The sequence below is a fragment of the Varroa destructor genome, unplaced genomic scaffold (genome assembly GCF_002443255.2).
Source record: "Varroa destructor unplaced genomic scaffold, Vdes_3.0 BEIS01000001.1, whole genome shotgun sequence".
Lineage (NCBI taxonomy): Eukaryota > Metazoa > Arthropoda > Arachnida > Mesostigmata > Varroidae > Varroa > Varroa destructor.
In genome coordinates, this window is record NW_019211454.1 from 58,246,727 (window position 1) to 58,266,292 (window position 19,566).

The 19,566-nt window shown below is 39.8% G+C and overlaps 1 protein-coding gene and 1 long non-coding RNA gene across 3 annotated transcripts; one reads left to right on the forward strand and one right to left on the reverse strand.

Moving 5' to 3' along the window:
• Nucleotides 1–1,382: 1,382 nt before the first annotated feature.
• On the reverse strand, nt 1,383–7,168 carry LOC111255256 (uncharacterized). 2 transcript variants are annotated; one of them, XR_015316384.1, is made up of 3 exons: nt 6,956–7,168; nt 2,826–3,205; nt 1,383–2,489 (listed from the first exon to the last, which is right to left on the reverse strand). It is a non-coding gene; the product is annotated as an uncharacterized LOC111255256 (long non-coding RNA). The 2 variants fall into 2 exon arrangements; XR_002675391.2 differs by having other exon boundaries at nt 6,945–7,168.
• A 3,479-nt stretch (nt 7,169–10,647) lies between these two features.
• On the forward strand, nt 10,648–18,990 carry LOC111248886 (serine/threonine-protein kinase TBK1-like). Its single transcript, XM_022801958.2, has 14 exons — nt 10,648–11,361; nt 12,101–12,308; nt 12,566–12,628; nt 12,951–13,093; nt 13,313–13,745; nt 13,984–14,146; nt 14,589–14,782; nt 15,129–15,299; nt 15,583–15,711; nt 15,937–16,086; nt 16,452–16,589; nt 16,772–16,867; nt 17,159–17,428; nt 17,788–18,990. The coding sequence occupies exons 2-14, from the start codon at nt 12,117–12,119 to the stop codon at nt 17,938–17,940; spliced, it is 2,295 nt and encodes a 764-aa protein (XP_022657693.1). The 5' UTR covers nt 10,648–11,361; nt 12,101–12,116; the 3' UTR covers nt 17,941–18,990.
• The last annotated feature ends 576 nt before the right edge of the window (nt 18,991–19,566 follow it).

Consider the following 19,566-nt stretch of genomic DNA (forward strand, 5'->3'; position numbering starts at 1 on the left):
CATTGTTGTTGACTTAAGAGATATGCTTTTGAAAGAGACTTGATTCAAATTGTTGATAAAAGAACTAAACAAGATTGTTTAGTACTTTGAAACCGATATACTTCGTAGAGATGAGCGTCTTAACGCTTCGAAATGCTTGAGGGAAGAGCTAAAGATTGAAATTATCTATAAATAATCATTAACGATATCAGAACCGACCTGATATCGTATTGAATCGTTAACTAAGCATGGTCAGAATAAAATGGATTCTACATGATCTCTTCACGATATGCCGAGGCGTATTTTCTCAGGTCGCCCAACAGTTATAGCAGTATACAATAACCATGTGAAACTGTCACACATTTACATTACATTACATGTAATCTGCGTGAGACGTCTCTAATTGAGTCATCCGTAGCCACTATCGCTGAAAAATATTGAAAAATAGACGGATGCTGCTGCTGCTGCTACTGCTACAAGTTATGGACAAATTTTCACCGATCTTTCCTGTGCGTTCCTTCTTTTATGGACGTACAACAATCGATGATAAAGCGAGCAGGTTATGGTTCGCTGGCCGGACGACTTCGAGCCAATCACCGTTGGGTCTTAAAGAATCGTCTTTGTCTGTCTGCGATTGGTCTGCCAACGTAGCAACTTAAACATATCATTGACAAAATAGAATAGTAGAGTTTGCTATGATTCCTATAAAAGACACAATGGTCTGTTGATTATGAAATGGCAAAGAAAGTCTAGAGGGATGGACAGTTCCGTCTGGGTGACCAAAATTTTTGTTCCTATAGATTACATTGACCGACCAGGACTGAGCCTTCCAGAGTATACTGGATAAGCCCCATCGCGCCCCAGCAACGACTTCAATAGCCACATAAGAGTCGCTAAAGTAAAACTACCTGTTTTTATTTAAAATTTCACTATCTACATTTGTGGACAATAGCACAATATGGTTTAATCTTATTATAAACTATTTAGCGACATATCAAAAGTGAAAATAATTGACGGTATGAAGAAAGGCATCTATAGAATATTTTGCCAAGCTATAGATGTCGGCCTCGATACGATAGCTTTGATAGCTGAAAAACTCTCTGGGAGTCTTCCTGGGATGTTCCATTATACTTTGCTAGCTATAGGCTATAGGCTTCAGCATTTTTCAGAGATACTTGCCTCAGCACCATGCTAGGGTTTACTCAGACGTTCGCCCTCTCGCGTTTCGTGAGTTATGTCACGTTAATATCATATATTGGCTATGCCCCACAAATGTATATAATCATCAGGTTAGCGTACCTCCTACCCAGTGATGCTTTCGAATGTTAATAAATTTACGATCTACCAAACACAGAGTGGTTCTGACTTGTTTGTAAATAGAAATTTTATTTTGGATGTTCGTATTCAACTTTTTAACATGATCGTATTTACTTACTATACGAGAGACTTTTAGTAACAACTACAGCTGTTGTACCCTTCTGCCGCTGGCAGAATTCTTCCTGTTACAGAACCAAAGATGACAACTTTCTTCATTCAGCGACTCGTACAGATCGAAATACTTTTTTTTTTTTGATACCACTTAAGCGATACGTTCATAGACACGTGGTGCCTACAGGTTTTCTAAGTGTTTCAACTGCCATCTATATCAACACTATTTTGTATGGGATGTCGTCTAACACTTATTGCTTTGACAGATGCCTTTGGCTAAGTAGAGCTAAAACTTCTGAGAATCTTAAAATAACATTTGCTGGCTTGCAGCAATTTGATGGAACCAAAAGCTATTTTTGACAATAATTGAAAAATTAAATAAACAAATAAAAAAATAGGCAGATATATCTTCCAATGAAAGTCTTCTTTTAATTCATAATTCGATAGCATCATCTACGTTTTTCTGCGTGATTGTCATAAATGGATGACTCCTTTAATCTGGATAACTGCTAGTTCTTTCAAGTTTCTACCAGTTACATTTGTTAGCGTTGCGAGTGGTCGATGACGGATCGAACAAACTGGCTATTCGCTGCTTGGAGCACATTAATAAAATTGCTCATTCTCACAAATTATAGGTTTATGTGCGCGTTTACATACCGTTTAAGGTTGCTGACCAATAGCGGATAGCCTTGTGCTTTGAATTATCTAGTTTGATGATTATTAAACATAAGCTGAAGCGATACGGCGAACGGTAGTCACGATACCGCGATAGCTCATATGGTGCTAAACATCCACTGGCAGCGTCTCGGTCTGTTTCGACGGATCCTTGTAAGTTCCGCAGAAGTTAACTGCTACCTATTCCGCATCCTTTACGATTCCGCCGTGAAATGTCCAATTCGCCTCTATTACTCAGTGCATATGGCCACCGCGCTTCTGAACTGCTGGTTAGCCAGCGATTTCAACCGTTACCTACCGCCGCTTTTGGATTACGAGATTCCACGACAAGCGTTCCTTTTCATTGCTGTCCGCCCCTTTGGCCGCTCTTGGTCGTCGGCAAAGTTGTCAAGTAACTTATCGAAGATCTAATTCAAAGCAAATAAAGACTCCAATGAGGATGATTATTACTAATAATAACAATATTTGTTTTTCTGGCTTAGAGCAGCTTTTGAGTCAGTCACTGTGTGTGTATATGCGCGGTTATGTCCACTCATCGACTTACAGCTTGTTCTTTTGAGTTAGACAAAATAACCGAAAACAAGCGAAAAAAGAGACGGAGAACTAGTCAGAAATGATCACGAAGCTCGCCTTCATGGCTCAGCACTTGAGCAGAAAATTACCCCAAAATTGAGACATTTTCTTCCCCAACCCTACTCATTGCCTCTAACCTACGACAAGCGCAAAATTGTTGCTTTTTCTACCTTGATAAGCTGAATCTAAGAAGAAGTCAGCTGCTGTTAGGTCTTTTGTCTCCCAGATGAAGCTTTTCGGGCAGGGCGCGTATCGTTGACTGCCATTGATGACTAGCTTCCATAGCTCCATTGTCTTGCACACTATGACTTGCTTACTTTTCTTTGTTGCTTGCCTTCCATGTAAGTTAAACGCAGAAGGCGTCAGCCATCAGCAGCTAGGCCAATAGTCACGTTTCGAAAGAACTGAAATTTTTTTTTTAACTATAACAACAACAAAAGCAGGAGCAGGCCCAACTCGAACAATCTTGACGTAACAACGCGTAACGATCAATTATTTGCGACTAATGAGGCCCGCGGTGGACACCATAGTACCTGACGCTGAACTGCATCTATAAAGAAGCGCATTTGAATTTGTAGTAGACCTACGAGAAATTTATGTACGGAACATAACAAGCTGATTAAAGGGCAGCTAATCAAGAATTACGATATCTATAGTATTATGCAGTATAGATCAAACCATGATGCAACATTAAGCGCTGACTCCTACGCTACATTATGACATAGCAGCTTCACTAGGTATGTTTTGCTTTACTAGGTCCTTGAATTTTTTTGGTATAGATAGATTCGTTTCGTGCGGGGAGCCAGCCATTTGACAGAGCGCTAAATGGCTATAATACCACACGTAACAGTCGAAACACGGAGAGGTCCTCATTTGAAGACTGCAAAGATCGACCGTGCTACTGAGAAGGGATTAAAGTTATGATTTTTTTTTATGTATTCGTATATTGAACTTATATGGATCATTATGAACTGGACATCTTACCTGCTCTGGCACTGAATTCGCTCCGATCATTTTCAGATCGTCTATTTTCTTTCTAGAATGGTTATGTTTATATTTGTTGTTATGCTTAAAAGGCAACCCAAGATGAATTTTTTGTCGGCTGACCGGAACAAGCTGTTTTTTTGGGGTATGGCTTGCAGGTAAATGGGTTATTATCACTGAGCCATAAAGTGCATATAAATTGTGCTGATTGTTTGAACCGTAAGAGTTTTTCCCTTTGAAATTATTTAGGGTTTAAATATCTGAATGTCTTTTTCTAATGGTTTTTACCTAGAGATTTCGTTAATACCTACTCATAGCATAGACGTTAGTACTATCACAGACATGTAAAGGTGAAAAGAAATCATTTGACTATTTAATACTTTTGTCCAGTGAAGAATAATATATATCTCGAAAAAGTGGTATCAAAAAAAAAACTACCCCATTATAAACCACTCTGCCGATGAAGTGTCCACATGTTATTACCTCGTAGGGAAAAATTTCATATGCCCCTGTTAAACCACTGACATGGAAATATTCCATACGTTACGGTTTGTTGATTATTAATAATTTTTTAGCGATTTAACTCAGTTCGCTTCTGTTTAGATCAGTAACATGTCTTTCTGTTTCTACATACGGCCTACGGGCGAATTTGTTAGCTCTACAACTGTTCCGGGGCTCCGTTAAAAGGCTAGTCTCAAACAATACGGAAATAACTTACCTCGCACCAGGAATTACGTGTGCATTTAACCGTAGGAGCTAAGTATAATCTTCTGTCATTGGATTGGAGTCATCGGTTGATTATCAACTTCGATTTCTCACGTACGTTTCGTTAGCACCATACGTACACTGATGAGATTATGATGAACGTTTTTAGTTCGTCCCGTTTATCATATTATTATTAAACTACATCGTAGGCAACTCTGCCTATCTATTTCGTGGTGGGGTTGTTGGTCATTGAAAAACAAAGCGTGCCGTTCGTGCAGACGATTCCTTGAGTGAGCTACACCGGGTTGCGCTTAAAGCACAACGCCCACCCGTACGGATGGCAACACAGTTTTTTAGGGTTGAATTTACGAGTCGCTGGGCGCAGCTAAAGGCTGTCGTATTTCTATTGGTCCAGCGTGATACAGTGCGATCTCCTCTGGTTTACATTGTGTTGTTTGTGTTTTAATTTTAAATATCTAGTATGCGATTGCTCTATGGGCTGTACGTGGTGATACTAAATGGTTTCAACGACCCGTTCAGCCGGCATTCTTTCTTCTTTAACAGTAACTGGGTACATGCTGCTACAGCTATAGTCAGTCCTTACTTACAGGCACTGTGCTAATTTGTAGTTGGGTAGCAGTGCTTATAGCATTTTATTAATGTGTGCTTTTTTCCTACAAGTGCTTCTGTGTAAATCTGGGCTCAACCAATGTTTCGATGGTGCTTTTCGTTTATAAATTCCATTTACGCGTAATGTTGGCAAGTGATATTTGTTTCGCTTAACTGAATCATTTTTCATTGACAAAGTCCTTACTGACCCGCTGCGTCCGCGAGCCCGTTTAGAAAATTACGCATGCCGCTCTTCGTTTTAATGTCACTGTTTGGACGGACTGTAGAGCCATCATTGTTATTGTGGATTTGGATCATGAACTTGCCACGAAGTACAAACGGCATTTTAGGACCAACGAGCACCTGCATTTCGTCATTCAGTATGTGGCCGGGCTTCGTATAACCTGGGGGCAGCCCTTCGCTCCGGACATAACAAGCTTTTCATGTGCGTGCTTTTTATGATCAGTTAGTTTATTATCGAATGCGAGATTTTTGTTTGTAACGAATTAGCATGTTGGTTCAATTGCGCTCCGTTCCATATTCATATTTGTTTTTTTTTTAATAAACTTTTTCTGCGCCTTTACCTGGACATGCTTGTATTCTTGTTGGATTGCACGGCAGTTTTTTTAAAGTTGGTTGGCAGCGGGCACCCAGTGACACGAAACATGTGTAAGGATTTCGCTAAGTAATTTAATCAGTGGCATTCAACTAAATTTAGGATATCAGAATATTATTTAGGATATCTTACGCAAAAAAAACATGATCTGGTATTTTTCTAGTACTTCTGGTAGTGCTCTTCGGCTTGCGCGTGAGCTCTTTGGCATAGATGGCGCCACCAGCGTCCTCCAGGTGGCCGCTCAACGAGTAACGGGTCATTGAAGCCATCTGACAGCAGTATCAGAATTCAAGCTAGATAAGGATATCATTATTACGTACACACATCCACGCGCTTATAATTCATGTTATCACATTAATTTCGCCATAAACGACACTAAAGTCTAACAATTCGTAGATTCGTGTCGACTTCTTTAACTTTGAATCAACGTGTAGTGCATTTCAAAAGATTGGATCTGCTCATCTCTTAGTTAACGAGATACGAAGCTATCTAGTACTTGCTGTATTAATTCCACCCCATAGGCGAGTCTACAGTATATAGTTACTCAACGGTAGCAACATTACGGAGGATGATCCGTGGACATTTGTGTCTAGCAAATGCTTACCCGAAGGCAGAAGGAAATAAACAACGGAGGACCCTATTTAGTCGAATATCACTTACAATCGATCAGAAAATGCTTCAGAACAAGATGTAGGCCTTTGTGAAGAGGTAATTTCGTGAATAATCGTGGAAGCAGTCCCAGATTAAAACTGAGCGTTGTCGCATCTTCACGGCCGTTCTTCAGAAAGACAAAATGCAAGCCATTTAGCACACGATTGACATTCATCTGTGTAGCAACGGAACTGCCGAATTCCCTTAATGTTCGTCTCATAATTGAAACGACCAGATAAACCAACCGCACTGCGGTTATTACGTAGAAATAGCCGGCAATTTCCGCTCACCGTAATTTAATCGTCATACTGATTATATACCTCGCTCCAACTACGATGTAGAAGTGTTTTTTCTGTGGCAGTTGCCCATTACAACATTTTATCGGGACGCTATTTCCCAAGTACAGGGGCATGGTCTACACGGTTCCACAGCATGTGAACATCAGCAAGTGCTTATTATCTACTTAGAAACCCAATGCATTGGCATATTACGTACTACAGTACACGTATCATACTTAAAAATTGCTGAGCAAATTCGTATCTAAGACGTAAAAACCCAACTCAATTCTATACACGTTATGATTAAAAATAATTTAACGCCGAAAGATAACTTGTAACAACGAATTCAACTTCCAATATAGTAGACCTTACACGTATTATGCAGAACATTCTTTAACGTTGCTGAGCGCATAAAGGTAACTGGGTAACGAAAAAGGGTAACGAACATTGTTCAAACCTAAGCGAAGCTGCATCGCTCCCTGACTTTAATAAGTAATAATGAAGCATGCAGGTTTCGGCCAAAAGACACGATTCGATCTAATCCATGATCTCCCACTTAATCCTCGTGACTTTCACACAAGTTCTTTCCGATAAGTTCACGAAAACTTCGAAACTCCCGATTACACTAGAAGCCATACGGTGCCACGCACCTCTCAGAGTAGATACTCTTCGTTTTTTACTAAAACGATACAAAAGCCTATGGGTGATATTTGTATATATATATATATATATACATACAAATATCACCAGGAGGCAAACGTTCGTCTATCTAAGAAAACCACGTGACATACTGAATACAAGTTTAGATACCAGCCGTTTACAGGGACGCTGTATGATGTTAAATATGTAAGCGCAAACATTAGCAGACTCAAATTACCTTAAGGTAAGATTTTTGTTTTGCTCCTGTATATATACAACGATTGAGACGAAAACCTGTCAGAGCCTAGAAAGCAACAATGTTCGAAGGCCCTCTGCTAGAACGGCCTGTGGCAGACTTTCGCGAAGCTGAGAAAATCGTTTCAGTGCTCACTGTAGAAATTAAACAGTGTATAGTGAAGAAAGCTAATAAAAGTTCTTATATCGAAGAGCTAGTTGACACCAGCATTCTTCGAGAGCATGCCGATCTTACCGGCGATCGACGAGGGGGTACGGTCTGGTTCGATCAGAAGACACAATTTGCCCAGCGATTGCTACACACCCTTTGCCACGTGGCAAAGTTCAGCTTATTTCATTCCGCGCCACTGAGAAATATTGAAAATCAACCAGTTGATGCTGTCAAACTGACAGATGGTCTTCTGTGGCTACGCTGGAGGTACGATGACCTTCGTATCGACCTCCAATCTGTGGGCTGCGGCGATCAGGAACTGCAGAGGCCTGTGGTGATGAAAAAGTTTTCGCGTCAGTTTTCCTGCGAGGTGTCTCCAAAAGGCAGCCATCAGATGATACCTGCCCATGTGTCATTTCGGCGGAAATTAAATCGCCTCGAACGACAGCTGTTGCAAGTTGCCGGCGAATTGCGTATCCGCTTCAAGTCCGTTCTAGCAACACAGGGTTGGGGTATTCCAGGTGCATTTCTCCGTGTCCACTATCACATTGACCTACCTGAAGAGATAATTAACTTACAACGAGACGCCAATGGCGACTATGCAGTATGGTCGATTCGACTGAACAACTCCAACTTCCATGGCATGCTCCCGACTGCTAAACTAACTTTGATGCGCCGCCATATGCGAGAAACGTTCGTGGTAGGCGTGTGCGAGACGTTCCTTTTCGCCGTTGAGAATCTCGACGGTCACAACTCTTTGAGAGGCAACCGGCATGGTCTATTGCTTTTTCGACTTCTCGTTAACGAGCCCCACCCGCTAAATGGCCAGAAAGGCCAAGAAGTACAAGAACGCCAACGCCAATGCCAACGGCAGCTGCAGCTGCGCCAACATGACGACGCGTCCTCGAGCCTTGACTCCGACGAATCGCACGTCGGCGGCCTAGTATTAACCCAGGCGCCCGGTGAAAATACCACACCAACGACGCTCGGGCCAGTTGCCGCCATCATCGTCACGCAGGTCGAGTGGCGACCAAAAAATGGCAGAGTCAAGAACGTTGTTTGGCCTTGGGACTCTGAGATCCGTGAAGTGCCGACAGACGTTCGGCAGATGATCTGCACTTGACCGACGATATGTGCACAGCGTCAGGTGTGATGGCGACGACGCTCACGCAACATTTGGGGCGGTATAAATATATTAATTTTTTCGTTATGTAGGTAATATCCGCCGCAGTTCTAGGATCTTTTCTTCCTGTTCAACTGGAGAAACTAAGCTGCGCGAGTAACTCATTCATCCGTAATGAGTCAGACTACACTCAAAATTCAGTCATGTAACAGTATTTGTCTAGTAGTATCTCTCATCTAAATATTTTTTGTAGTGGAATTTGTATTTTGTAGCTATGCCTTGAAGTATCCTCTTCTATGGCTAACACAAAGTCGTACAGGAACCATGTTAGTGGACAAAAGCCACTGAGTTGTTTAAGCAGTATCGAGACAACTGACGCAATGTGTGCGATAAACAGGGGGAAGAAACTCGGTAGACTGAGTTGTTTAAGCAGTATCGAGACAACTGACGCAATGTGTGCGATAAACAGGGGGAAGAAACTCGGTAGATGCAAGAACGTGGAAACGTAAAAATTAGAGGACCGAAAATTTGCTTACGATTGCCGGGGCTAGATTTGAAATTATTTGACTTCACAATAAACTGCTCACGAATCACCTGAAGCGACCTTTTTGTACTTATCGCACTCGTCGAGCTGCTAAAGTGCCTCAAAGGATCAACCGAGTAATCTGAGTCGCGTCATGGTGCTACAACGGATAATATTTTGACCGAAGAGTTCGTGTTTTCATCTTCATCAATTTTTTTAGCTGTATAAGAATATTTCGGTTTTTAAGATGTTTCGATGATGACCGAAATCATGGTAGAACCATATGACGGTGTTTTTCATTGAATTGGAACCCCGGCATATTCGTTACTGAGCTACTGGAATTTAAAATGAGCGGTGTAGAAAATGTAACAAACAAAAAGGTAACAAGATATGTTAATGACACAATTACTATTATTACTCTATTAAACTATATATATCGATGCGGGAATTTTCGACCTTACCGGTAGATTGCACCTATCTTTAGCTTTTGTTAAACTAGTGGTGCTTCAGCGAAAGGCACATATTGTAAAAAGGCTAAACGCCACAGCTATTACGTACCTTATCGATATTATCGACTTAAATAAAGTCGAGTATTCACATGAATATAAAGCATGCTAGTATGTTATTCAATGATTATCTATATTCAAGTATATTCTAGTGCCTAACGGATAAATGGTACTGTCTATAGCTGTTTTAATACACTGTATAATTTCGCACATATAAAATCTTCAGTTATAATACCTTAAGGCCTTGGGATTTTTGGAATTTGGAGAATATTAGGAGAGCCTATAATAGATATCAAGCAAGGGCGTTCATGGTCTTGGTGATGGGTTGATTTACATGAGTTTCTCCTACTCATGTACCTGAATACATTGGCAGGTGGCAGCGTAAATATCCACCTGGACGTATTATAAGAAAAACAATAATACAGGTATAGCTACCATTACTTGACACGTTTTCGAAGTATAATATTTATGTAAATATATTAATAAAAATATGTAAATTATGTGTATCCGCATACATATATAAAAATGACCTTGAAGCTAACAAGATCTGGTCTAATTTTGTTCGAATTCCTAAATTAAACTACATCAGCCTATGCTGTAAGAACCCATAAACCAAAAATTGTGGCATTGGCCATAATCTGCTAAGACTCTAACACTGAAATTGAGTTTACCTAGATAATTTTCTCCTTAGCAATATATATACATAGCGTCGGTTTACAATCATACATAAATTAGGCAACCTATAATATGAAAATAACAAAGATCTAATGTATAGCATACGACAATTTCGCACAATTTGTGTTTACACTACACGCACTGGGAGGTCTTTAAGGCTCTTATCTGCTCGCAGCACGAAGTCGTGCTAGCCTTCCTAAAGAAACGAGAATTCAAACTCAGGATGTATTTTCGTGTACCAAATTATCCACCCCCCTCTATAACCGGTAGATAACGCCAGTGAAAACTGATAGCTGTATTACTCATTACGGCTTTATAGATAGTATATACGTATAACATTTTTTCCAAAAATGCGTTCATTTTCAACACAATTGTGAGCACCTTCATGCCCAGCCAGTAACGGTCAGTGATCCTTCGATGTTCGCCGCCGCAGCACATGCGATCGTGCGCATGGCGAAGCTGTCTCCACAACGATCTGCATCGTCTGACAGAGGCGAGGAGGGTGATCTGCGGACAGCTGATCGCGTAAGCATTTGGCCACAGGATGAAATGACGTGAGTGCCGATTTGAGGAGAAGAAGGCAAATACAACAGAAGATGATAACTCATTTCGTAGGAATAACGTTTTTCGTACGAAAGTTGCACAAATCTGTGGCTACCCTCGAGAAGTGGAAGTGTAGGAACTAACGAAGTACCAACTCCTGATAATGACTGAAGCCTGTTGGAAGAATACCATTTACGAAATGAAGAGTGAAGGGTATAACAGGCAGCTTCCTACAGTTGGCATGTAATAGATTTCGGAAAGCGAAATGGTGAATTTTTCGGTGTGAACTGATTTTGTTTTAGTTTTTGCACTATTTAACTGTAACTTACGCTCATGGAAAGAATTAAAGTCTTTTTGCGTGCCAGTGTCGTCATAAACACAGCATTACATTGACAAGTAGCGTTGCCTTCTTTCGTGCACAGAAAACTTTAGTATCGCTTGGACACAGGTAAGTCGATATACAACTTAATACGTCCAGTCAGATTGTTAATTTTCTATAGAAACACATTGTAGAATTAGTTATGCTAAAATATCAGATTGCTCTGAGAATCTGCCGAAAACAAAAGCTGACTCTAGTTATGAATACAATTAAACAAGATCGTTATGTAGTTCTAGGCTCTTAAGTGATGAAACTTAAAGTTTAAAAAGTAGCCGGCCAGTGAGCGTAGGATGTCCATAATGTCAAAACCTAATAGGAATATAGCTTAATTTTCTGCTGTTGGAACACTTATTTTGAATCTAGTGGAAAAAATCTTTAATGGTTCAACTTGAAGCGGCACGTAATGACGTTCCACTGTACTTAAATTGGCGGAACGAACTTTACACATTGAATCAGTTTTGTGCAGTCTTAATTAAAGCTGATTTAACTTCGAATCTAAATAATAAGTCCGTTTCTAAACGGATAGCTTCGATTTACTGAAGGCTGATGGAAATACTTCAGGAGTGTACTGATGGAGTGCCTAACGGCGATACCGGATATAAAACTTGAAACAGATTCACCTTAGAATAGCCTTATCGATTTCTCTGTGCTACTGTATCAACGACCAAGCGTTTCAAGAATTTTCAACTGTTTGCAAATCGGATTCTTCTAATTCTACAAAAAAAAATTCTACGAAAGGTCACGGACGGGCCTATTCTACACAGGAACTCAGTTGTGATAGACTTTTTAATTTTCTTGTACGTTTTAGTCGGAACAATATCACAATGTCGTACCTGCGAGGCTCAGCAAATTATGTATGGAGTACAACCTGCATTCTCGGCCGAGGCGCGACGGCAACGGTCTACCAGGGCGTAAATAAAAAAACCGGTGATCCTGTGGCCGTCAAAACATTTAACAAGCTTTCGCTTGATCGTCCTGCCAATGTACAAATGAGAGAATTCGATGTTTTGCGAAAGGTTAGAATTGAATCTTTTGTTAGCAGAGTAGTAAGTTTACTATTTATTATGTTCAACCCAGCTGTCTGCTCTAACGACAACAATGATAATGTGTACTGAATAAGCGGATAGCCTATTCGATATGTTTTTATATCCATTATGTTTTACGTAGAGCAGAGTTTTTCCATTAGCGCAGATAATAGACAGTATCAGAACTGCAGTTGCCCTGATCAAATTTGCTTTTTCATTTCTGTTCGTATCTTCTGGGTGTATTCTAGGTGAACCATGAAAATATTGTCAAGCTTATTTCTATTGAAGATGATTTGGAAAACTCAAGCAAGGTACGGATCTATAAAATAGGAATATATGCCTCAATCAAGGTACACATATATATATATCTTTTCAGCTATAACAATGGTGTATCCTAGGAGCAATAAAGACGTATTAAAATTTCAGCTATTTCGATAAAGTTGAGTGTACGCTATGACCAGCAAGCAGTTGAATTAACGACGACGAACATTTCGTGGCTGTGTTTGCACAGAATAAGCTGCTGTTTTTGATAGCCCCAGAGAATCTGACACAAAACGTTACGTTCTTCGCAACACTGTCGTGTATCTCTGACTGGAAAATCGTGACGACTCTGTTTCATCTCCTTTTTATCAGGTATTGGTTATGGAGTTATGCACGGGAGGATCGCTGTTCTCAATTCTAGACGATCCTATGAACTCTTACGGGTTAGAAGAGGATGAATTCTTATTAGTACTTAAAGATCTCACAGCTGGCATGAAGCATCTACGTGATAACAGGTAAACATTGGTCAATGTGAAAAGACCACTCGTCTATTTATCTACATTGGAGAGACAGAACATGTTATATCAGTGCAGCAACATATAACTAATTAGTTCTTCTAGTTTTGTTTCGTCTTTTCAACTGATCATTCATTACTAGGTGTAGTCATCGACAGTAGTTCGATGAAGTATATAGCTAACCAATTTATCTATTTTGCCCTTGTGTGTTTTTCTCAGTATTATTCACCGAGATTTAAAGCCTGGAAACATAATGAAATATGTTGCTGAAGATGGCCGCTCGATTTATAAGTTGACTGACTTTGGAGCGGCTCGCGAGCTAGAAGAGGATCAGCAATTTATGTCTCTATACGGAACTGAAGAGTACCTTCATCCGCATATGTATGAGAGGGCCGTCTTGCGCAAACCGGGTGACAAGCTGTTCAGCTCAAATGTGGATCTCTGGAGCATTGGGGTAACTCTCTATCATGTGGCGACCGGAAGCCTGCCCTTTCGACCATATGGCGGGCGAAGAAATCGCGACTGCATGCACTTCATCACGACGAAAAAGGAATCCGGGGTGATTTCGGGTGTGCAGAAGGACCATAGCACTTCGTCGATAGAGTGGGGCAGAGACCTACCGAAAACTTGTCTTCTTAGTGCTGGGCTCAAGGTTAAGCATCACTTTATAACATGTGTGGCAACAAACATTTACGTTAGCACCGCATCTCCAATATATATTTCATTGAATATCTCAGTAATTAGAAGTTCATTAATAATACAGTTTTCACCAAATAGGGGTCTAACTCATATCCTCTGTATACTAATTTGTTTTCTTAACTAGACAGGATTAGCCTTCTATATAGCGAACATCGATACTTAAATTATTGAAACACAATCTGTAATTACAGGAACTATTCGTGCCCATTTTGGCTGGAGTGATGGAGTGCGATAGCAGTAGGATGTGGTCGTTCGATCGGTTCTTCGAAGAGGTTACTGCCATTCTGTGTTGTCGGCGACTTCACGTATTTCATGTTAGCGAGTGCCGCGAGCTAGTGCTCTACATTGCAAAAGGTGCAAAATGAACTTAAGCAAGATCTTAAGTACAAAAAAACAAATCTCTTATACTTTCTATATATATATATATATATATATATATATATATATAGAGAGAGAGAGAGCGAAAATAGACATGTAACTGAATAACGTGTTGACAATGAATAATGATCAGTTGGCGTTTTTATCCGAAGATAATTTTTTCTCAAATACTAAATAATAAAAAAAATCGTCAGTAACTAATAATTTACTAAACTAATTAACTAATAATAACGAATCCAGAAAAATCGTATCTGTAGGGTTATTCGTTTGAACAGTCTTGCGCAAACAATATTGTATGTTATACAGTCAGACATTTGATTGGGTCGCAGTGAATGTTTAGCGTTTGCGTACACATACCATAAATAACCGCGCTTTAGTATTATTTCCACGTAAGGTAAAACACATATTTTTCATTTAGATGGCGTCGAAGATACTCGGCCTCGCATGTCTGACATTGCGGAGCAACTAAACAAACAAACCAATGTTTCATCCAAGAATCAGCTGGTTACATTCGACAAGCAGTTGCTAGAGAACTATCTACAGCAGAATGGCCATCTTCCTGCCACCTGCGTACAACGAGCGGCCTATTTGTTCAATGTCGAAGCTAAAGAAGTACGTAGAAGTATTGTCTCTTTTTTGAAGATATATGCCCTCAGAGATATGCACAATATGTATGGGTATTTTCCATGGCAAGTGAAACATTATCTGTTATGGAAGGTTATCGTTTAATCTGTTATGGAAGGTTATCGGTTAAGGACTATCTTTAATACAAACTACCCTTTTTAGCTTTCAAGGGATAAAAATCGTTCGAAATGGAATCAAAGCATTGTCCTATCAGTTATATTACACTGCTGATGTTGGTTTTGTATGTTTTAGCAAAATTGAAATAATTAAAAAAAACTGGCGTAGTTTAATCGAAGCACATATTATTAAATGTTGAGCTTGGCACTCATTACAGGTGCGTCTAAGCAGTGTGCAGAGTATGCAGAGTGCAAAGTTTCCGGAGTTTCCATCGAGCGGCGTGAACCTCGATGAAGATGCATCTATTGCAAAGACTTGGTGCAGTATTACGCACGTTACAAAGCGGCTCATTGAAAGGCTTCTACGCTGTTACCAACATCTTGAAAAGGTAGTTTTACTTCAGAACGTATCATCGCCCGCGCGATAAAGTAATAACAACCTGGTTAGTGTTTGCATACTAGCAGGAATGATATAGGACTGGCCCAGGTTCGGGCCCGGCCATAGACTCGGGGTTCATTTCATGCCGGCAGACAACCGTTTGAGGCAGTGTCTAATGGCACAACCGGACATAACATGTAGAAGTATGATTAACTTTCCTAAAATAGGTGTACAAAGAGCATCTAATTATACCTTTACCCATAAAATTTACTGTTTATGTTTCGCTATGTTAGGCGCCTATGGAGTTGGCCGCCCTCATTGAGGAAAGGACAGCAGGACTTAAAGCTGAGTTTCGCTTTACAAAGGAAGCCGCCTACGCTATGGATCGGCAGCTTACACGAACTGCGAAATCGCAAGCTCAGGTGAGATACAATGTTAGTGTTTGAGATCAAAATCGCAACACCTGTTCGTCTGAACCAGCTGTCTGACCAATGACTTTGTTTACAATAGGATAAAGTGGCCTCACAGACAGACAAAAAACCTTTCAAATCGCTGATTCATGTTTCTCATTAATACCTATATCGGCTGCCAAACTGAGCTTGATAATGTTATCGGTAAAGACATAATTATAAACCTCTGCGCTTAAGATATGCGAACTAACGGCACTAGTTCCGACGGAAAGTCCAGAGTTGGACCAGTTAAAGAGGATGGTGGCATCTAAACAGCCGGCTGCTCAGAGACCGATGCTGGATAGCCTTGCCCGAACAGAACGTGAGATTGATTCTCTAGAGGCGAAGGTGAGTAATAGGACAGTGAAAAGCGAAGTGTGCGCAAATTTTGTAAAAATGACTTAATATTATTAAGTTTCAATCATTGACAGATCTATTAAATTGCCGTTTTATTAGAGATCTAAAGTGGATATCCACAGATTTTGTGTGCTGGGCCTGAAGGAAACTAATTGTTTTTGCTAATAGTTCTAAAGCCTTAAGTAAAACTTATTGTTCACGTAATATTTTCCGACATTAATACTCGACCGGTATGAAAGCTCTATTATAAGAACAGTGGTGTAAGTGTGCAGGTACACGATAGTTAATTATTCGATATAACAATTGACTGCTGATTATATACGAGTTTGCTAATCTAATTAGACTTTTGTGCTTAGGTGTTGTCGCCAAAGTCGTTGTCAAAACAGTGGACGCAACGCCGATCAGAAGTTCCTCCGGTCGATGGATGTCTTGAAACCGCCTCGAGTTACGTGGCAAAGATTAGGGACAACTGGCAGGCGTTAGCACGGGACAAGGTAAATTACTTCTGTTCGGTTCAAATGCTTAGGAACGGGTTCATCAAAGTTGATAATGGTGTCGAATAGGATACCTCTGTGGTCGTTGACACTAATACGGGCACTTTAGTTTATATTTATTTAAATTATTTATTTAGTTTATTTAAATTATATATAATTTAAATGATTCATTTGTCCGACAGGCTACGAAGAAGCTGACTTATCACGATGAGCAGTTCCATATGCTGGAGAAACATAAAATGCAGCAGACAAGCCTTAAGCTTATGGCTTTAATGCAGGTAGATAATGGTGCCATATAGTTTGGTGTGTACTGCTAAATCAGTGTTTATTGATGTTCAACAGTTGAATCAAGTTTTTTTTTATCCTTTCTCCTTTGCTATGATAACAACACAAAAGGATACATTGATCCGGCTAAGTGAACGATTATGCGATTGTTAATATAGCGATAAACGAAATATATTTTTTTTACACCACACAATACCAGATGTGAATTTAAATGCCATTCCCCAAACACGACTGCAATGTTATTGTAGCATTGTCATATTTTCTTACTGTAATGCAATTCGCAGGATCGCTGCCTGAAACCATGCTATAAACTTTCGCAACGTCTACAAACATGGTACCGAGAGTCAATTTCTGCTCATCGCACATGTCTTCAACTTAAACTGGCTTTGGGTTCTTTAACTGAAATGGCGGCCTGGTATAGTCAAGCCCTCAAAACTGATGAAGAGTTTGACTCAATCGTAGGCCAATTTATCACTACCATTAAAACATTCTCTAAACCACCGCCGCAAGCATCCCCACAACTCATGCTTCACCAGCCGCCCCTGTCACCCCAGGTAAATAACGACGCAGTCGCTGAGAGTGCGCCCGGCAGCAAAAACAGTTGTGAATAATATTTTATACAGCTAACAGTTGTGATTTATGCTGATCGTTGATTCGAAAAGCTGATACTTCTAAGTTTATCATATCAATGCATTGATAGATAGAAGTGACATCAAATTTTAATATTGATATAAAACGTCGGGCGAGCCTTCCATTATATAGAATTCCTCTGTCGCGCAGATTCTATGCGTCAACTAACTAATTTAAACCGAGCGTAAGAAAGAAAGTTAGTAGTTATTGTAGTTATTAGTATTGAGCTTTGTATTTCTGTGAATAATTAGTGTTCGAATTTAATATACGTTTTCTCTTTCAGCCTTTGACGGATATTTTAGCCCAGAGAAACGGTCAACTGGATAAGGTTCTTCTGCTCAAATTAGAAGAGTTACGAAAGGAGCAGAATGAAATTTTGCAGATCGTTGAAGAAATTCAGGAAATCATTTACAACGTTCTTCGGCTTTCCCAATGAACCTCGTAGGATGCGATGGCAAGCACGCACATACACGATATTCAGAGGTTCGTTCTTCCATGCTTGTGTGTTTACCAGTTTCATCATCCGTACCGAGCGGCGTAACTCGATTGCAATACGTTGACCACGTTAAAAATCGAAGCTGAAACATGTAATCGTCATGGCGCTTGTAAATGTTTACACCTGTTGCGTACATGATTGGCGCAAGAACATGATGAAGCTGTAACTTTTTCGCGTAACAGCTGAAATCGCTCAGCGGCAATACCCGGTGGCAGAGTGGGAATAGATCTTAAATCTGTTGTTATTATTATTATTATAAGCAGAGGTGACGATAAGATCAAATTAGGAACTATAATCATTTTATGAAGGTGGTCAGCCTCATAATAAAACGGGGTTTGAAGCTGAGGCAAGCCGGATTTTCCACTCTCCTCGCCACTGCTGCAGACGACAAGACAGAAATTCAAACGTATACAGACTACATGCGTTTTGTTAAAATGGGCGAGCAAAAAGTGTTTAGCGCCGCTATCAGCTGTACACGGGTGACAATCTTCTAAAATTGGTACTAAAACATGTAACCACCTCTCTATAAGTATAGGTAAAGGTAATATTAATTTGGGATCAGATATCGACGGTGTGCAATAGGTGAACAAAGTGCATTTATTAACGCTGTAGATTCAAATGAATCTTATGGCGGATATCAACGTGATACGTAGCCAAATATACGACTGTAGAAAGGGGAATGGATTTTAATTTTGGGGAAGTTTATTTTGTAAACATAAAAAAATAATACGTAGTCGAAATAAGGCACGAATTCTCCTGCATCACTACCATGTTATGGTATCCCTGTATATTTTCATTAATTCAAATATTATATAATACATTTCTGGTTTGGTAAAATGATTTAACTAGGTATGTGTGCAAAAATACACACTATACGAAAAAAAACTATAATACTATATTGTAAGATTGCTATATGTGTACATATACTACAGTCAATTTAATCTAATAACCCTAGTAAATAATAAAGGTAATCCGTTCAAACAACATTTATACTTGAGATAATAATTGTGATCTCTATCAGAAGCCATACAGATTGATCCATAATAACGCATACAGAAGTATCGGCGTAGGAAAGAAAATGAAAGAACTGCAGCTTTGTGTCGTTAGCATAGTATAATTCTAAGGATGCACCAGGAAGCCCTTTACGTGGTCCAAATCCATGAATCTTTGGATTGCTAAGCTCCCGTGTTTTTCATAGAGCATGTTTGTTTTCCAGCCTAAGATGTCAGTTTCACGCACAAATTCGTTGAAAGAAATTCGCAGACATCAAGGTCAGAGGTCAAAATAAGTCCTGAATATTGTCGTCGATAACGGAGCACACAGCGCATCCTTTTAATTGTAGCCTTCATGTAAAATAGCGTTAGGAAGCTAAGTTTGTATCGATATGAGGTGCCTCTCAATGTCAATGGTTTAGTCTCTCTCAAAGAGTTAAGTTCTTAAAATGTGGTTATTTATCCCTTCTCTAATGTCCATATCCCCAAAAGTCTTCACATTGTTACCTCACTAAAGATCCTAGCATTATCGGTCGGCATATCGGCCAGCATAAAGCTTAATCATTCTTACAGC

Coding starts and splice junctions, on each gene's coding strand:
- LOC111248886 (XM_022801958.2), top strand. CDS start 12,117: ATGTCGTACCTGCGAGGCTCAGCAAATTATGTATGGAGTACAACCTGC. Junction 12,629..12,950: donor ATTTGGAAAACTCAAGCAAG/GTACGGATCTAT, acceptor CCTTTTTATCAG/GTATTGGTTATGGAGTTATG. Junction 13,746..13,983: donor TTCTTAGTGCTGGGCTCAAG/GTTAAGCATCAC, acceptor CTGTAATTACAG/GAACTATTCGTGCCCATTTT.